At 42.6% G+C, this 14,760-nt stretch overlaps 1 protein-coding gene across 3 annotated transcripts; it reads left to right on the top strand.

The window, feature by feature from the left end:
* Positions 1-345: 345 nt before the first annotated feature.
* Positions 346-13,912, top strand: tbx2b (T-box transcription factor 2b). 3 transcript variants are annotated; one of them, XM_078548267.1, is made up of 7 exons: positions 346-909; positions 2,039-2,306; positions 4,787-4,933; positions 6,957-7,033; positions 7,514-7,683; positions 9,349-9,968; positions 12,528-13,912. In XM_078548267.1, the coding sequence occupies exons 1-7, from the start codon at positions 536-538 to the stop codon at positions 12,984-12,986; spliced, it is 2,115 nt and encodes a 704-aa protein (XP_078404393.1). In that variant the 5' UTR covers positions 346-535; the 3' UTR covers positions 12,987-13,912. The 3 variants fall into 3 exon arrangements, with proteins under 3 accessions (XP_078404393.1, XP_078404392.1, XP_078404394.1); XM_078548266.1 differs by having other exon boundaries at positions 482-909; positions 2,039-2,318; XM_078548268.1 differs by lacking the exon at positions 346-909 and adding an exon at positions 977-1,188 and having other exon boundaries at positions 2,039-2,318.
* The last annotated feature ends 848 nt before the right edge of the window (positions 13,913-14,760 follow it).

Genomic DNA, 14,760 nt, shown 5'->3' with positions numbered 1-14,760 from the left:
AGGTGTTTTGCGGTGCGCCGTGGAGTCTCTGTCCGGGGCCGGGCACTCTTAATCCGGGACGCGGGAAGGATGGAGACCGCTTGGGGGCAGGGAGAAGGACAGGGGGAAAATGCCTTCTGTCATTGGTTAATATTTAATTTTGTTGACATGTTTTCAAAGAGCGATCTCAGTGATGCTTACTGTACGTTGAAGCTTCCGACACCTTTTTCCCCACCCCTCCTCTCTCTTAACTCATCCATCCTGGCTTTAGTTGTCAAAACCCCGCCTTTCCAGGCTCACAATTGGTCAGGACGCGTAAAATCACCAATCAACTGGGCGGCTCATTAGCAGGACGGAGCCGAAGGGAGATCATTGTAGGAAGAATCTGTGTGTGTGTATGTGTGTGTGTGAGAGAGAGAGAGACAGACTCACACAGAGAGAGATTGTCGATCTGTACTTGTTCTTCAAGGAGATGGTATAAGTAAGATCCGGCGAGGGCGACTCTTCCAACAGAAATCTTCTCCCCACCCCCCCCTTTCTTTTTCCGGATGCACCGATGAGAGAACCAGTTTTAGCGGCGACGACCATGGCTTATCATCCGTTCCACGCTCACCGGGCCGCGGATTTCCCCATGAGCACATTCTTGGCCGCCCAACCTTCCTTCTTCCCCGCTCTGGCGCTGCCGCCGAGCGGGGCGGCTGCTCTCTCGCTGCCCGGAGCTCTGGGCAAACCCTTGACGGACCCGAACATGGCCGAGGCCGGGATCCGCGTCTCCACTCTGGGGCACCAGTCGGCACACCTGCGGCCCCTCAAGAGCCTGGAACCGGAGGATGAGGTCGAGGACGATCCCAAAGTGAACCTGGAAGCTAAAGATCTGTGGGACCAGTTCCACAAAGTCGGCACTGAAATGGTTATTACAAAGTCTGGGAGGTACGAATATCGCCGAGGACAATACCCAGTTAATGCAGCAGTCTTTCTCATATCCCCATTATTGCTTAACTTTTTCCACTCGCTTGTATCTTTTCTGTTATAAAAAAAACAAAACTGCAATTAAGAATCAGTCATCTGTTAAATGATTTCTAGTGAATTTGCGAAGTCCTTAAGAGAAGCCAGTTGACAACGTGCCAAGGCAGAATCGGATCTGCCAGTGAAATGCGAGCGCTTTAATGTGAAGTCTCTTGTTAAAGGGCTAAATAGTAACTCCTAAAGGTTGTGTTTTCTGCTCAGAATTCCGATTCATCTCTTTATATTTTAAATCCATATAAAGAGGGCGGTCAATGCTATTTTGACCATCATTCCGCCGCTTTGCAATCAAGCAGTTTAAAATGAAATGTATTAATTTACATATGAGCTCATTTATTTTTGTAACACAACTTGCGACAACTTTTTCTCTTTAAATATAATTGTGGCTCTACAGCAAACTGCTGTGCCGTTTGTGGAAAAAATCCTACTTGGCCCCTTAGCTCTCTCCCGAGCGCTGTCTGTCTCATTACAGAAGTTGTGAGTTCGAAGCGATAAGTCTGTTGCTAATTATAACCTTTGATGGTAATCGGCCGATGTCTCTTCGCTGGAAGGGGCCGTACCGACAGCAAAATGTAAAATGCAAAATATAAAAAAAAGGTCCGCGAGACTGCAGAATTTTAAAAAGTGGCCAAACTTTGTGTCAGTTGGTTGAAAAAAATCCCCGCTTGAAGAGAATGAATCTGCTTTGTACATTCTTCATACACAATACGGAATAATTGAAACGTTGATCTGGGATGTGAATTACTGGAGATAGAAAAACTAGGAATATTATATCTCACTTAAAATATGAGCTCATTTGTATTAAGAATTGAGGAATAAAATGGAAGGGTTCTCAGTTTGAAATAAAAAGGCTTTTCGAGAAGCTATAAAGAGTTTAATGCATAACTGAGCAGGGCTCTGATTAAGAATACTATTTTAAGTTGAAGGATTTGCATTATTTTGATTGCTCTTTATATGCTGAATTGTATTTCTCACCACCAGTGTGTCCCCATATTAAATTAAATGTGCTGCTTCCTGTGTTCCATTGCTCTCTTAGGAGAATGTTCCCACCGTTTAAAGTGCGAGTTAACGGTTTGGATAAAAAGGCAAAATATATTTTACTGATGGACATTGTGGCAGCTGACGACTGTCGTTACAAATTTCACAATTCGCGTTGGATGGTGGCCGGGAAAGCGGACCCGGAGATGCCGAAGAGGATGTACATTCACCCAGACAGTCCGGCAACCGGTGAACAATGGATGGCAAAAGCAGTCACGTTTCACAAACTCAAACTCACCAACAATATATCCGACAAGCATGGATTCGTAAGTGTTGCTGTAGGTCCATTTATATATTTTCCATTTTGACTGTCCTTTTATTTTAGTAAGTATTCGGGTGAGATAAGACAGTTGAAGAACTCCTTCTGTTTGGGATTGTTACATTCATGTCTTGTCATTTTACTAAGTGGTTTGAATGCCCCTTGTATCGCTGACCGTATACACCGACTTGGCCTCATTTCTGCAATAGGTTTCGAAACTTTAAAAATAACTCCCCTATGAGAGATTTGTTATGGATTTGGGGAAATTGACTCGCCAATTGGCGAGCAAGTCTCTGGGAAAAGACATAAAGTGAATTAGAGGCTTCAGAAACACTAGGGCCACTTATAGCTCAGAACCGGTGCCTATCAACTGGAGCAGGAAGGCCCATCTTAATTATCCGATAGAAGATTGATACATTTCCATTAACAGAATATTTATAGAACATGTGAAGCCAAAATCCCCTCAAAACACTACAGTAACCAGTTTACTTTTGAATCAAATGATTTAGAGATAGAATAAACACATGAGGTCAAAATTCTGCTGAATATACATAAACATCTGAATTCTACTGGGGTTAGAGTCTATGTACCGCTGTTATGGGAGGCTCGGGCCGTTTGAAACAATAACCCGGGCTGTCAGATTTGTTAATTATCCTGCACTCCTTGATTCAGGAGTAAGTTTGAGCACTATTAAAGGCTGAGAGACGTTAATAATCTGCGGTAGAGACTGTGCCGAGGTTAAAGATTTTATAATTATGCCTTTAAATATTACTGTTAAAGGCCTTTGTTTTTTTGCTGTATTCTAACTCGGGGTCAGGCTGAAGTGTATTAAGGATATGAGCTGTGAAAAGCAGGTCAGGCTTTGTGGCGTCAGGGAGGAGAGAGAGAGAGAGAAAGAGAGCGAGAGCAGAGAGTGCTCGCTAGTTCGAAAGAGCCTGAGTACTGAATGGACGATCTCTTATCTCCAGCCAGTGGGTCTCCGAAGAATCACTCCAGTGATGCTTTAGAGGTGGACAGGGGCCAATGGAGAACAATTTGTGACCATTTATTTGCGAGGGGGAATGAATGTTTTTAATGCAGTGTCTGGGAAACTTGATTGAAGGTTGCAGGAATGGCACTGGAGGTAAAAGCAGCCATTATGAACTGGAGCTTTACAGAAAGCGCCCTGAAGCACACAGCATTCGACCTAGATCAGCAAGCGTGAACAAAATGCCGCTCACTTATACCAGTAGCATATTCAAAATTAAAGTAAAAATGAAGACATGGGTTTCAGTCAGACGGGAGACTGTAAATCCATCAAGAGATAATAAGAAAAACTGTAAAAGATTCAATGGACTGTTTACAATCTCTTTTTGTGTGATTGAATTGCAAACGCCATTGGCGTTATTAATAAATAATAGGAACTGATATTCATTTTTGAAAGGTCTATCTCGGATATCTCTAGGCTGAAGAGCCTTGTCTAACGTTAAAGGAATTATAGCTGGGAACAGTTCAGAAGGATTTTGAGAGCTCAGAGACTCACAGGCTTGTCTCGCTGATCCAGGCTTTGAGTGGCTTGGCTCTAGATGATTTGCACGCCTGAGCGGGGAAGCACTGTAACATTTTATATTATATAAACCCAGGACAGAGTTCAGATGACGCATCAATGCCCAGATCCAGTGTCTATCTTTTATGTGTCAAAGACAATGCCTCAGTTTCGCTTTCAGTGGATGCCAGGATATTTTTTTTTAAAAGAGACTAGGATGATTTCTTTTTTCTCTCGGTGTTCTTTTCAAACAGATTTTCATCTACCGACCTTGTCATAGATGTGTTTTAATAATCATCATCATCATTTTAAAAAGAATAAAGCTAGGGAAATGGAGGGGGGAGATCGAAGTCACATTACAGCAGGAAACCGGTGACCTCAACATTCCATGTCTGTAATACGGGTCAAGATCAAACATTTCAAAGCACCTCCAGCCAGAATAGGCAGCTTGGAGTTGCCATTTTTAGTGTAAAATAAAAATAAATAGAGCTGAATTTTTTACTGTTTAATATTATTCGGTTGTAACACAAATTATAATCGAGAACGTATTGTATAATTAATCTTACACATTTATTCGCCAGTTTTAAAATGCTATTTACATTTATCTATTAATGTACACACCGAGGTTCCTATTCAATACAACGCCTTTTGCACTGATTGTAAGGCACGTAGCAAGGTTTGCTCTTAACAAGCAAGAGAGATTAAAGTTTCGATTTTTGTTTGTGTACTGAATTTTTACTAAACTGCATCAGGACAAGGTGCAGTCCCCTTTCCCCTCCTATGTGTGTGTGTGTGTGGAGGGGAGGGGTGGGGGTGGGGGGTGGGGGGGGGGAAAAGAATTATCAAAAAATGATCTGTTTTTCTTTAGATTTTCACTGATTCCTGGCTCCAGACACAAGAGACAAACCGTGGGCTACCCTTCTGTAGAATTAACCTGAGTTGTTCTCTGTCGCTTTTCTTAGACCATCCTGAATTCTATGCACAAATACCAGCCCAGGTTCCACGTGGTCCGCGCCAACGATATTCTCAAACTGCCCTACAGCACTTTTCGAACGTACGTGTTCCCTGAGACAGAGTTCATCGCGGTCACAGCCTATCAGAACGATAAGGTGAGCCCGGCACACTCCTGTCCCATTATCCCGGGAGCTAACTAGACTCGTTCATGCAGGGAGTTGGGGGTTGAGGCGGGGTGGGGGGGGGGGGGTGGGGGGGAGATTTATAACCGACTCAGCATATTAATTGTTTACTTCATTCATTCAAAATGTTTTGAGACGTTTCTGTCTGTTGCCCAACTTGATGTCTGGTGTACGACAGACAACCTTTTTAAATGAACATTTTTAATGCAGTCAAATACTGTACTGAATTTTTAAAAAAAATTTGACGGCGGCCTGAATACAAAAGACAGAAAAAAATAATGCCTCACATTCCTGAGAATTGCAACCTGCACCTTTGAATTTGGACTCGAAACTAATTTTGTTTAATAAGTTTTTTTAATAAAATAGTATTTAGGGCAAATAATTTATATCAGGACAAGGACACGCACAGAAATAAAAAGTGGTTTTGACTTTTTCTAAATTTAATACTTGGTCTTAGATCTATAAGATCTTTACTCCAGATGTGGAGATGGCGAGGATGTTAGTTCCCCCCCCCCCCCCCCAACCCCCAGCCCCCAGCCTGGCCTGTCTGAAAGCTGGAGGAGGATTGTTAGGCCAACAAAAGCAGTTAACATTTTGGTACACAGGGCTGCTATGTAAAAGGTGTTGGGGCAAAATACAGATTGAAGCAGGTAACAGATTTTGAATAAGACTTAGCGTTCGAAAGCGGTCTCCGTTACCCGCATTCCACCAACCTCCTCTCTGTTGCCCGATATCTTGGTTTCCGGGGTTCTGCTTAATTTCGTGCAACACTTAATAGCGAGAATCGAAATCGATAAGTGTACTTATCACTGAATATTCGTCTGATGGAAGCTGAACCAGGGCCCTGCTGTGTTGATCTTGCCTGATAATATGATGCAGCAACTTTTAAAGATAAAATTATAGACACAGTCAGGAAGATATTGTGGCCACAACTTCCCCTTTCACAGGCATCTCACTTAATATTGTTTCTCAACTGATTTAAAGAAGGAGTACAAATTAACAACGAGGCCGCCTCCGCCTGGCCAGCCCCTCAGAAGTTGCAAAGGTTGCTGGAAAAAGTACACAGCTTTATTCCTCTTCGATTTGTGAAACTTCAGGTGTTTTAATTCTTCACTTCTCGCGTGTTCTGCCCCTTTAAAGACGTTAGCTTTTTTTTTGCAAAGCGTGGCTTATGAATAATGGATGCAGGCACAGCAAGGGAGGCACACTTGTCGGTTAGCTGATATCATACACCATAATTTGTATGAAGTATTCATAACCTGATCACGTAACCATGCTGTTAAAAACCTTTTTAGGAGTGCTCCATAACCTTCTTATTGGCAAGTAAGATTAAATATCTCAACACTACACCGAGAGACAAATCCTGATTTATCCAACATTGACTCAACGCATCAATGGTTTAAATTTGTCTTGTTAGCACAGATGGCAAGGGCAGTCGTTTTACAATGAATAACCAGCATCGGCTATTGTCGCCACCTTTCTCTAAGAAAAAAGGGAGGGGCAGGTGGACCATTTCATATGTTTTCATATCGTAATATTCAAGTCAAATCATTCATAGAATTTACATCGAATTTCTTTGGCGAGCCTGGCCTTAGAGAGTATCACAAAGCCCTCACCCACAAGAATGAAAAGACTAGTAACTGTAGCACATTTCAGGGCCGTAGGTTGTCCCAAAGCGCACAGCCAGTGCAGACCTTTGTGATGCAGGAACGTTACAAGAAACTGTGGGCAGACAATTTGCACACAGCAGCTTCCATAAACACAGACAATCCTCGTGATGTTGACCAGGGTAAGTATTGGTCAGGGCACATGCAAGTAAAATTATATCATTCCATTGACATGTTTGTTGCTCAGTCTCACAGTTCCGATGTTATTTCATTTTAATTCACTAGTCCCCAAATAACATGCCTTAGGAAGGCGGTTGTGTGCACTCTGCATGACTGTATCACGTTTCAGTTTTATTAACTGGGTTTTTTTCCCCCTTTTAATTCTGCAGATAACGCAACTTAAAATTGACAACAACCCCTTTGCAAAAGGATTCAGGGACACTGGGAATGGGAGAAGAGAAAAAAGGTAATAGAGTGGAACCGACCAATTGATTTATTATTGTTGTCGATATCAACAACGACTCAAAGCATTTAGAAATATTTTCTTAAGGGTTTAGGTGGAAGAGAGGTGATTTCCTCCCTTTGCCCTCAGTGATTTCCCATCCGGATAGTTCTCAGTCTGAGTTGCGCCGGTACAGATTGGCGTATTGGAAAGCACGCCGTTACTCTGCTTATAGGTTATGGGTTACTCCGGGTTGCTGGTGTGCACCTCCTGGCGGCCAGTGACAGAATGACACCAGCGATTGCTGGGAACATTGTGTGAAAGAGTTAGGGGTTAGGCTACCGCGGTATGTTTTAAATGAACGATTAATATCTTTATATGATAATTTTATTCTGATTTATATTTGGAGGTGGGGATTAAAGTTTGTTACTTTTAAAACAATATTATTTAAGTCCGTTATCGGTCTCATTGTAACACTGCCAGGAACTAATGTTTTATTTTCAGAAAGCAGCTCTCTCTACCCTCCTTGCGAGTGTACGAAGATCAGTGTAAAGGTGACCGAGATTGTGGCGATTCTGACGCCTCCTCCAGCGACCAGCCACCGGCTAGGGACTCCCTGCGCTCGCCCCAAGCTGTAGACCCTGTTTCTTTGCAGTTCAGCCAAGTATCCAAAGGTAAGAGATAGGAAGGGTGGGGGGGGGGGGGGGGGGGGGGGGGGGTGTTGGGAGTAGGAGGGAGGCGGCAGAGTCTGATTTAATTCAGAGATCAAAGGCGAGCGGGGTTTGTTGACCGCATGGCGTCCCCCAGGTAAACCACGGGGCCAGTGGCTTAACCTTTAAAGCCTTGGTGTCATTACTTGCTTCAGTAAATTCTAATAAATGACTACAGGAGACGCCGAAGCACGGGCAAACATCAACTTTTTAAAGGGCTAAAGACTTAAATGAATATAACATAAAATTAGAACAATGCCCTAAAACTCAATAGGAAGTCTCCAAACCCATTAGATACATTTCTGGCACCTTGAGGAATCTACCTCGGGATTGGAGTTTTTAAGTTGGCGTCCGTGACATTCAAACATTAAATATTATTCCCTAATTATTTTTATGACGTGATAGGGAGATCTTGTTGAAATAATATGTACGCAGGGAGAGACGAGGAGACAATACTTAATGGATTTTGGTGATTTGAAAATATATATTTCAACACCAGAGCCAATATAAGTGCGATGGGAGCAATCCAGCATGAGTAATGAGTCATTTTTACTAGTGAAAACGACACAGGAATCCCTGAAGTATAAAACGCGCAGTGTGTGTGTGTGTTCTATTTATATTGAAACACAAATGATCCATCGGCCTTTCTTAAACTGAAGCCTAGTGAATCAGAGGTTCATGTCGCTGGCTGAGAGCATTTAGCTTACTGCTGGTCCCGGACTTTGGATCCGGTGTTTGGACATTTCAACTGAGTGTTGATAGTATTAATTGCTGGTCTCAGTTTTGTGAAGCATCGTTTCTTTATTTATGGTTTGGACTACTTTTTAAAAATATTACTCTACGGAGTGTTCTTAAAAAATAAAGGTGGTAACTAGACAACGCTAGCAAACAATTATGCTTCACGGGTTAGGAAATTCGATCCCTAGGTTTTCCACTATACAGTTTTTATTCAAAAGCTAGCTGCCTTCACCGTTATTTCAGCCAATGCTTTAATGACGTGCTTGAGACATTAATTTTATAAAGCAGAATATTATTTGCCTGTGTAGTATTCGCATAAATCTTAAATCACCTTGTTCAGACATTGCTGACCTGGATACAGAAAATGAAAGCATGTAATATGTCCAAATAAGACTCGCGTATAAAACTGACATCTGTTCCCAGTCATACACGGTCACTCTCTCTCTCTCTCTCTGGTTTTAATCATCTATATGGAGTTATTGTAGAAACACTTTCAGAACTGGATTCCTCCAGGAATCAGAGACTGAAATAAAGGCAGTCAACAAGGAGAAATATTATGAGAAAATATGAAACAAAACAAGCCCTGGATTTATTTAATATTGTTGTTAAATATTAAAATAAGTAACTTTAAGTCTAGAGGGATATTTATCACAAGGGATCTATCGAGGGCATGGATTAATTCATTTTGTTATATCCTGGATTGAACATTTAATGTATTTGCGTTTCTTGAGCGAGATACATGAAGAATTATAACACGTATTATATTTAAATATGCACTCACTTTCTAACCTATACCCGTGGATTGCTGAACGCGACCGAAATACCATTGCGTTACTGACAAACTCTCAAAGCCGTTTCAAATTTATATTTCATCTATCTCGATCTCCTCAGATGACAAGTCGGGTGCGGACAGTGACCCTGAGCTGGAGAGACAGGAGGAACACTCAGCCGCGATTAGTAACAGCCCCCGAGTCGCAGCGTCCGGAACCAACACTCCACCCGCGGAACATACGGTGGGAGACTTGTCTCATCGCCCGAAGCAAGGATCTATCCCGGAGAAGAAGAAGGAATGTCTGGAAGCGCGCAGGGACAGTGAGATCTGCTTCAGTCACAGAAGCTCGGAGAGGGAGAAGGGCGAAGGGAGGAGGAAGGATGAAGTCAAGAAGGACGGTGAATGTTTGAGTAAAGATACTTACTCTCCGCTTATGATACAGACTGACGGCCCCTCTCACCTAAACGCTGGACATTTGCAGAGCTTGGCTTTCTCGGGGTTGCACAGCCAGCAGTTTCTTAACCCTTTAAATGTCGGACAGCCTCTCTTTATTCACCCGGGTCAGTTTGCAGTCGCACCGGGAGCTTTCTCGGCCATGGCCACGGGAATGGGACATTTATTGGCCTCGGTGTCGGGAGCCGGCAGCTTGGACAACGCGACCATCACCTCGGCTCAGGCCTCGGCAGGGGCGGGAACTCACTTCCCTTTCCATCTCTCTCAACACGTCTTGGCTTCTCAGGTAAGAGGCTCCCAGGCGCGGAAGCGGCGAGTTTTGCATTTCATTGACCAGAATTAGCTTCTCAGTCCCACTTTGGGTAAGGGATTTCCCATTATGTAAACATTGAGTTTTATAATAATTCATGGTCCATTCGCAGAGATTGAACCCGACCGTTAATATTGGGATTTGAACATTGAACCGTTTGCATACAAAGATTGGTTAAAGATCTTTTTTTTTAAAGAAATCCTTCCTGTTCCTCTTCTATTTTTTCATGATGTCTGAATTTCCTTTCGGGGCACCAGAGTCTGCGTCTGCGAAAATGCCTGGCTTCAGTTTCCCAGAACATGACATTTTAGATTACAGCAGAGAGGGAAATAGAGAGAGAGAGAAATGCATATCGAGAGGGAAGCAAGAAGAAAAGGGGACAAAAAATCGAATATTGAAAAGAACTAAGTAAGAGGGAGGAGGAAGGGAGAGTGTGAACTGTTTAAAATATCATCGGGCCATGTCTTTTAAGCTATTCCTGCCGCCGGGGTGATCTCTGTCCTGTCAGCCGGGAGCTAATGCTATGAAGTGCAGGCTAATAGTCCGACTTTGACTGATAAAGGGAGGGAATATTTTTAGATGGGCCATTGGGTATAAAGCTAAATCAGTATTCTATCAAAACCAACAGCCGGGACACAGGTCAACCCGCAGGACCTGGATTCCAAGTGTAACACCTGGAACCTTCATTCTAAACACCCTGATCAGTGTTAATCCGGATTCAATAATTTATTGTCAGAATAGCAGCGTTTTACGCAGGTTGAGGAGGCGTGGAGAAATTTAACTTTTAACATCCCAGATTTTAACATGAAATCATTAAATCCCAGTTCCATGTTGAGTGGGTGCTAATCAATAACTTAAAATCCACGCTCTGCAGCTCTGAGCAAAGGTTCACGGCTGATTGATTGCCAAATCCTGCCCTGTGAGTCTTTTTGGGATTGTCAACAAGCTCCACAATCCAAGCTCATGTTTTAAAGAGATCGGGTTGGGGGGTGGCGAGGGAGTTTGGGTGGGGGGTGGGGTGGTGGGGGGGGGCGGCGGGTGTTGGAGGGATGCTGCTTTGGCCTCCGTGTGTAACAACATGGCAGATCCCTTCATTCAATTCACAATTTCATAATGACCAGAACAATTTCCCCTCTCTAGCTGGGTCTTACTGGAGAAATCACACAGTGGAAAGTGCTTTAGGTGGTTTGTGATTTGAAGCAAAGAAAGAAAAAACTTTCTATAATGTGCATGAATCTATTATATAGACTACATAAGTGTACATATATTGATATACTTTATGCGTATATTCGGAATGTATATTCATTACAATAGGTAGAGGGTATATATATTGTATATCCGTGGTGACAGGTATGAGCACATTTTAAAATTATCTTTATGTGTGGGGCTGATTAGCCAACGACTCATTTGGTTATTTATACAATGTGTTTTGACAGTGCTTAGAATTGACCACTAGATGAATCAGTATTGTAATGGTACATTGAGTTTTATTTAGTTTGGTCATCAAGAATTCTGACAGATTCAATTATGTTTGGTTAAACTGGATCCAAAAAAGAAATTGGGATGATTGCAGACCTGGAAAAATAAGTACATTTTTTCCTTGTTTATTCATTTATCTACACACCAACAGGTACATCTCTCCATGCACGGAAGAGTAATGCTTAGTGCATGCAGTTAATAATCTTTCTTTCCGAATAAAGAATTCCTATTCCAATTATACGTTTTATTGTCAAATTAATGAACTGTTTTATTGGTGTTGATCCCTGTGTTTAAAAGGGCGCCAGATAACACAAGGCGTGCAGTTCTGAGGATGCAGTGTAATATATATCTCAGCTAAAGCCAGGAGAATGGGGCATTGCAGAGTCCTGCACCTGTGGGGTAATAGAAGGGGTGGTTGTAGCTTAGCAGGAACTGTCCACACCTCTACTCCTTAATGAGCAGCTGGGTGGAAGGCCAAAGTGTTGGTATACCTGGTGAGTCTCTGGCAGACCAAATTCACAATCACTAAGCCTTGGGGGTCAAATCACAAGATTCAACGCTGCATTTTTAAATATCCCATTTGTTTACTCTTAACCGTGTCTTCGGTGTCATGTTCAGGGATATAGGAACAGGGTGAGGCCATTCAGCCCCTCGAGCCTGATCCGCTATTCAGTTAGATTGTGGCTGATTTTTTTCTTAACTCCGCCCAAGGCCTTGGTTCCGGAATTCTGAATACTCTGTGCCTAATATATAAAAAAAACCCACCAATCTCAGTGGGTAATCTTCAGTTCTCTTTTTGGAGGAGAAAATTCCAATTTTTCGTTATCCCTTAAAGCCGATTTCGTATTAATTTTTCATTTTTCAGACGCTAAAGGGATAGCTGCTTTAGATTATGCGCCAGTTGATAAGATTGTTTCATGAATTGCTTCATAAGATTGTTTCATAAGATTGCTTCAGGTGGTGCTAAATGTCTTCTGATCTTCTTCTCGCTCTTCACTGTAGGATGATACTCACCGGGTATGTTTCTCTGTCCCCCCCTCTTATTTTATGATGCAGGGGATCCCAATGACCACCTTCGGAGGGCTCTTCCCCTACCCATACACGTACATGGCAGCAGCCGCCGCCGCCGCCGCCTTGCCCAGCAGCTCCGGAGCCCCGTCCTCTCTCCATCGGCACCCCTTCCTGAGCGGCGGACGACCCCGGCTTCGCTTCAACCCCTACCCGATCCCGGTCTCCATCCCGGCTAGCACCAACCTCCTCACCACGGCCATGCCCTCGGCTCTGGGCGGTTCCGACAGCAAGCTGTGCAGCCGAGACTCCAGCCCGGTCTCCGTCAGCCTGGCTTCAGAGCTCAACCACAAAAGCAACGGAGGCAGTTTAAGGACTGCAGCCAGTTCACTCTCCCCCAAGCCGACCGCCAAGGAGGCGATCAACGAACTGCAGAATATCCAGAGATTGGTGAGCGGCCTGGAGAACAACCGGGAGACGTCTCCGGCCCGAGACTCTCCTAAATGAACCTTTTTGGATCCGTTTTGGGGCATCGGGACTATTATTAGATGCAACAAAAAAAAACACCTCATAGTGCAGATACCTTCAGCATCCGACCCTGAGGGGAGAGGTGGGGGTCAGACGGTGCCCAGAGGCAGAGCGGCACTCAGTGCTGACACCAGAGGGATAGGAGCAGGAGCATTATGAAGATCGCTGTTAAGTGTGGTGCAACTTGGGGTAAAGGAACGACCACTTCGCTATGTAAAAAAAAAACCGCATAAGATAAATGTACCTTCACACAAGAAAAAAGGATCTTCGCTATTTATGTAATTAATTAGTAATTTTGTGTAAATAAGCTATGGATGGCAGAATATGCAAATCGGTATTAATTTATTCACCAGTTGTAAATTCGCGTGTACATATATTAGAGTTTAATTCCATGCATTTTAATGTTTTTTTGTTTTGTTTTACACACGAGCATCACAATATATTGTAAATGAAATATATAGCGCATTGGGAAAGTGTGTGTGAGAGAGAATGAATGAGTTTCTAATTGTGTTTTATAGAGGTCTATCCCGCCTGCTTTGGTGAAAACGGTTTTAAAACGAAAATGTGCCATCCATTACATCAATGCTATTCCAGTGTTACCTGTTTAAAAAAAAATGCGCTCTGTACTGTATAATACTACAGATTTAAAAGAAATTAAAAAAAAAAACGTTTCTAAAGTCTTGTGCCAGCGGGGTATATAAGGAATGCCGCTTTGTTACCTCAGGTTGTTTCACCTCTCCATATGGATTCCCAGTGGGTCTCTCACCGGGCTCTCTACAAAGCGGCTTAAAATAAAAAGACAAAAAAAAAATGTATCTCAAACTGTGTTGGTCATTCGGGTAATCTATCAGCAATTTTAAAAAATGAGTTCTCTCACAACTTTCAATAAACATTTTGAAGTCAAACGTTTGCTTGTGATATATTTAGTTGAATGTGTGTATCTGTATGAAAGTATAAACCCCTGTGTGTGTCTTATGTGTGACTAGATGTGTATATGTGTCATGTATTTACTTATGTGTATTTGAACTTGCAAAAATCATTTGAAATTGTATGCATAGTTATTAAGGAATATGTCACATTAAAGGACAATGTTCCCAACACCTGCAGTCCATGATGGTAAAGATATAAAAACCAAGATTCGCTGAATCAAAGGATTGAATATTGAGTGCTTTATGGTGGGATGAAGTGGGAAATCCTCGTTTTAGATCAGGATTCTGGTGTTATGTTCTATGTATATACAATATTCTACGGTCTCTCACATGCCAGAGCATACAGTGCAATCCTATCCTCCCTCGGAAAATAAATTAATTATTCCAAATATTTTGAAGGGCATATTCTCTGGAAAGTTTCGTCTTGGGTGTCCTAGCAGCAGTAGGTTTATTCCGACTGGTTCAACTTTAGAATTTGTCTTGTGCTTGGGGTCCTTTTTGCCTGGATCCAGGTGTTGACTTTCACCGATTGGAACGGTTTCCACTCCTTGGGTGATGTTAGATTTGGATTTCACACTAACGTTGGACCGGTATTTTCACATTACAGATTCTTCAAACGCAGAATGCACCATTTGCATCTTAAACAAGGCACAATTCGATCTGTTATAAAGATACATGTGGGAACTTTTCACGAATGTTTTGCAATACATTACTCTTAATTATAACACTATATACAGTGATAACTATACACCTCCTGGCGGCTGTGAAGGGTCCACACGTTTGGTTTGGGATCAAATCTTACGTGCTTTAAAAAAAAGGTCAAA

Source organism: Cetorhinus maximus, chromosome 9 (assembly GCF_964194155.1).
Source record: "Cetorhinus maximus chromosome 9, sCetMax3.hap1.1, whole genome shotgun sequence".
In the NCBI taxonomy this organism is placed as follows: Eukaryota; Metazoa; Chordata; class Chondrichthyes; order Lamniformes; family Cetorhinidae; genus Cetorhinus; species Cetorhinus maximus.
The sequence above is the reverse complement of the archived record's forward strand: the minus strand, read 5'-3'. Positions and strand labels throughout refer to the sequence as shown.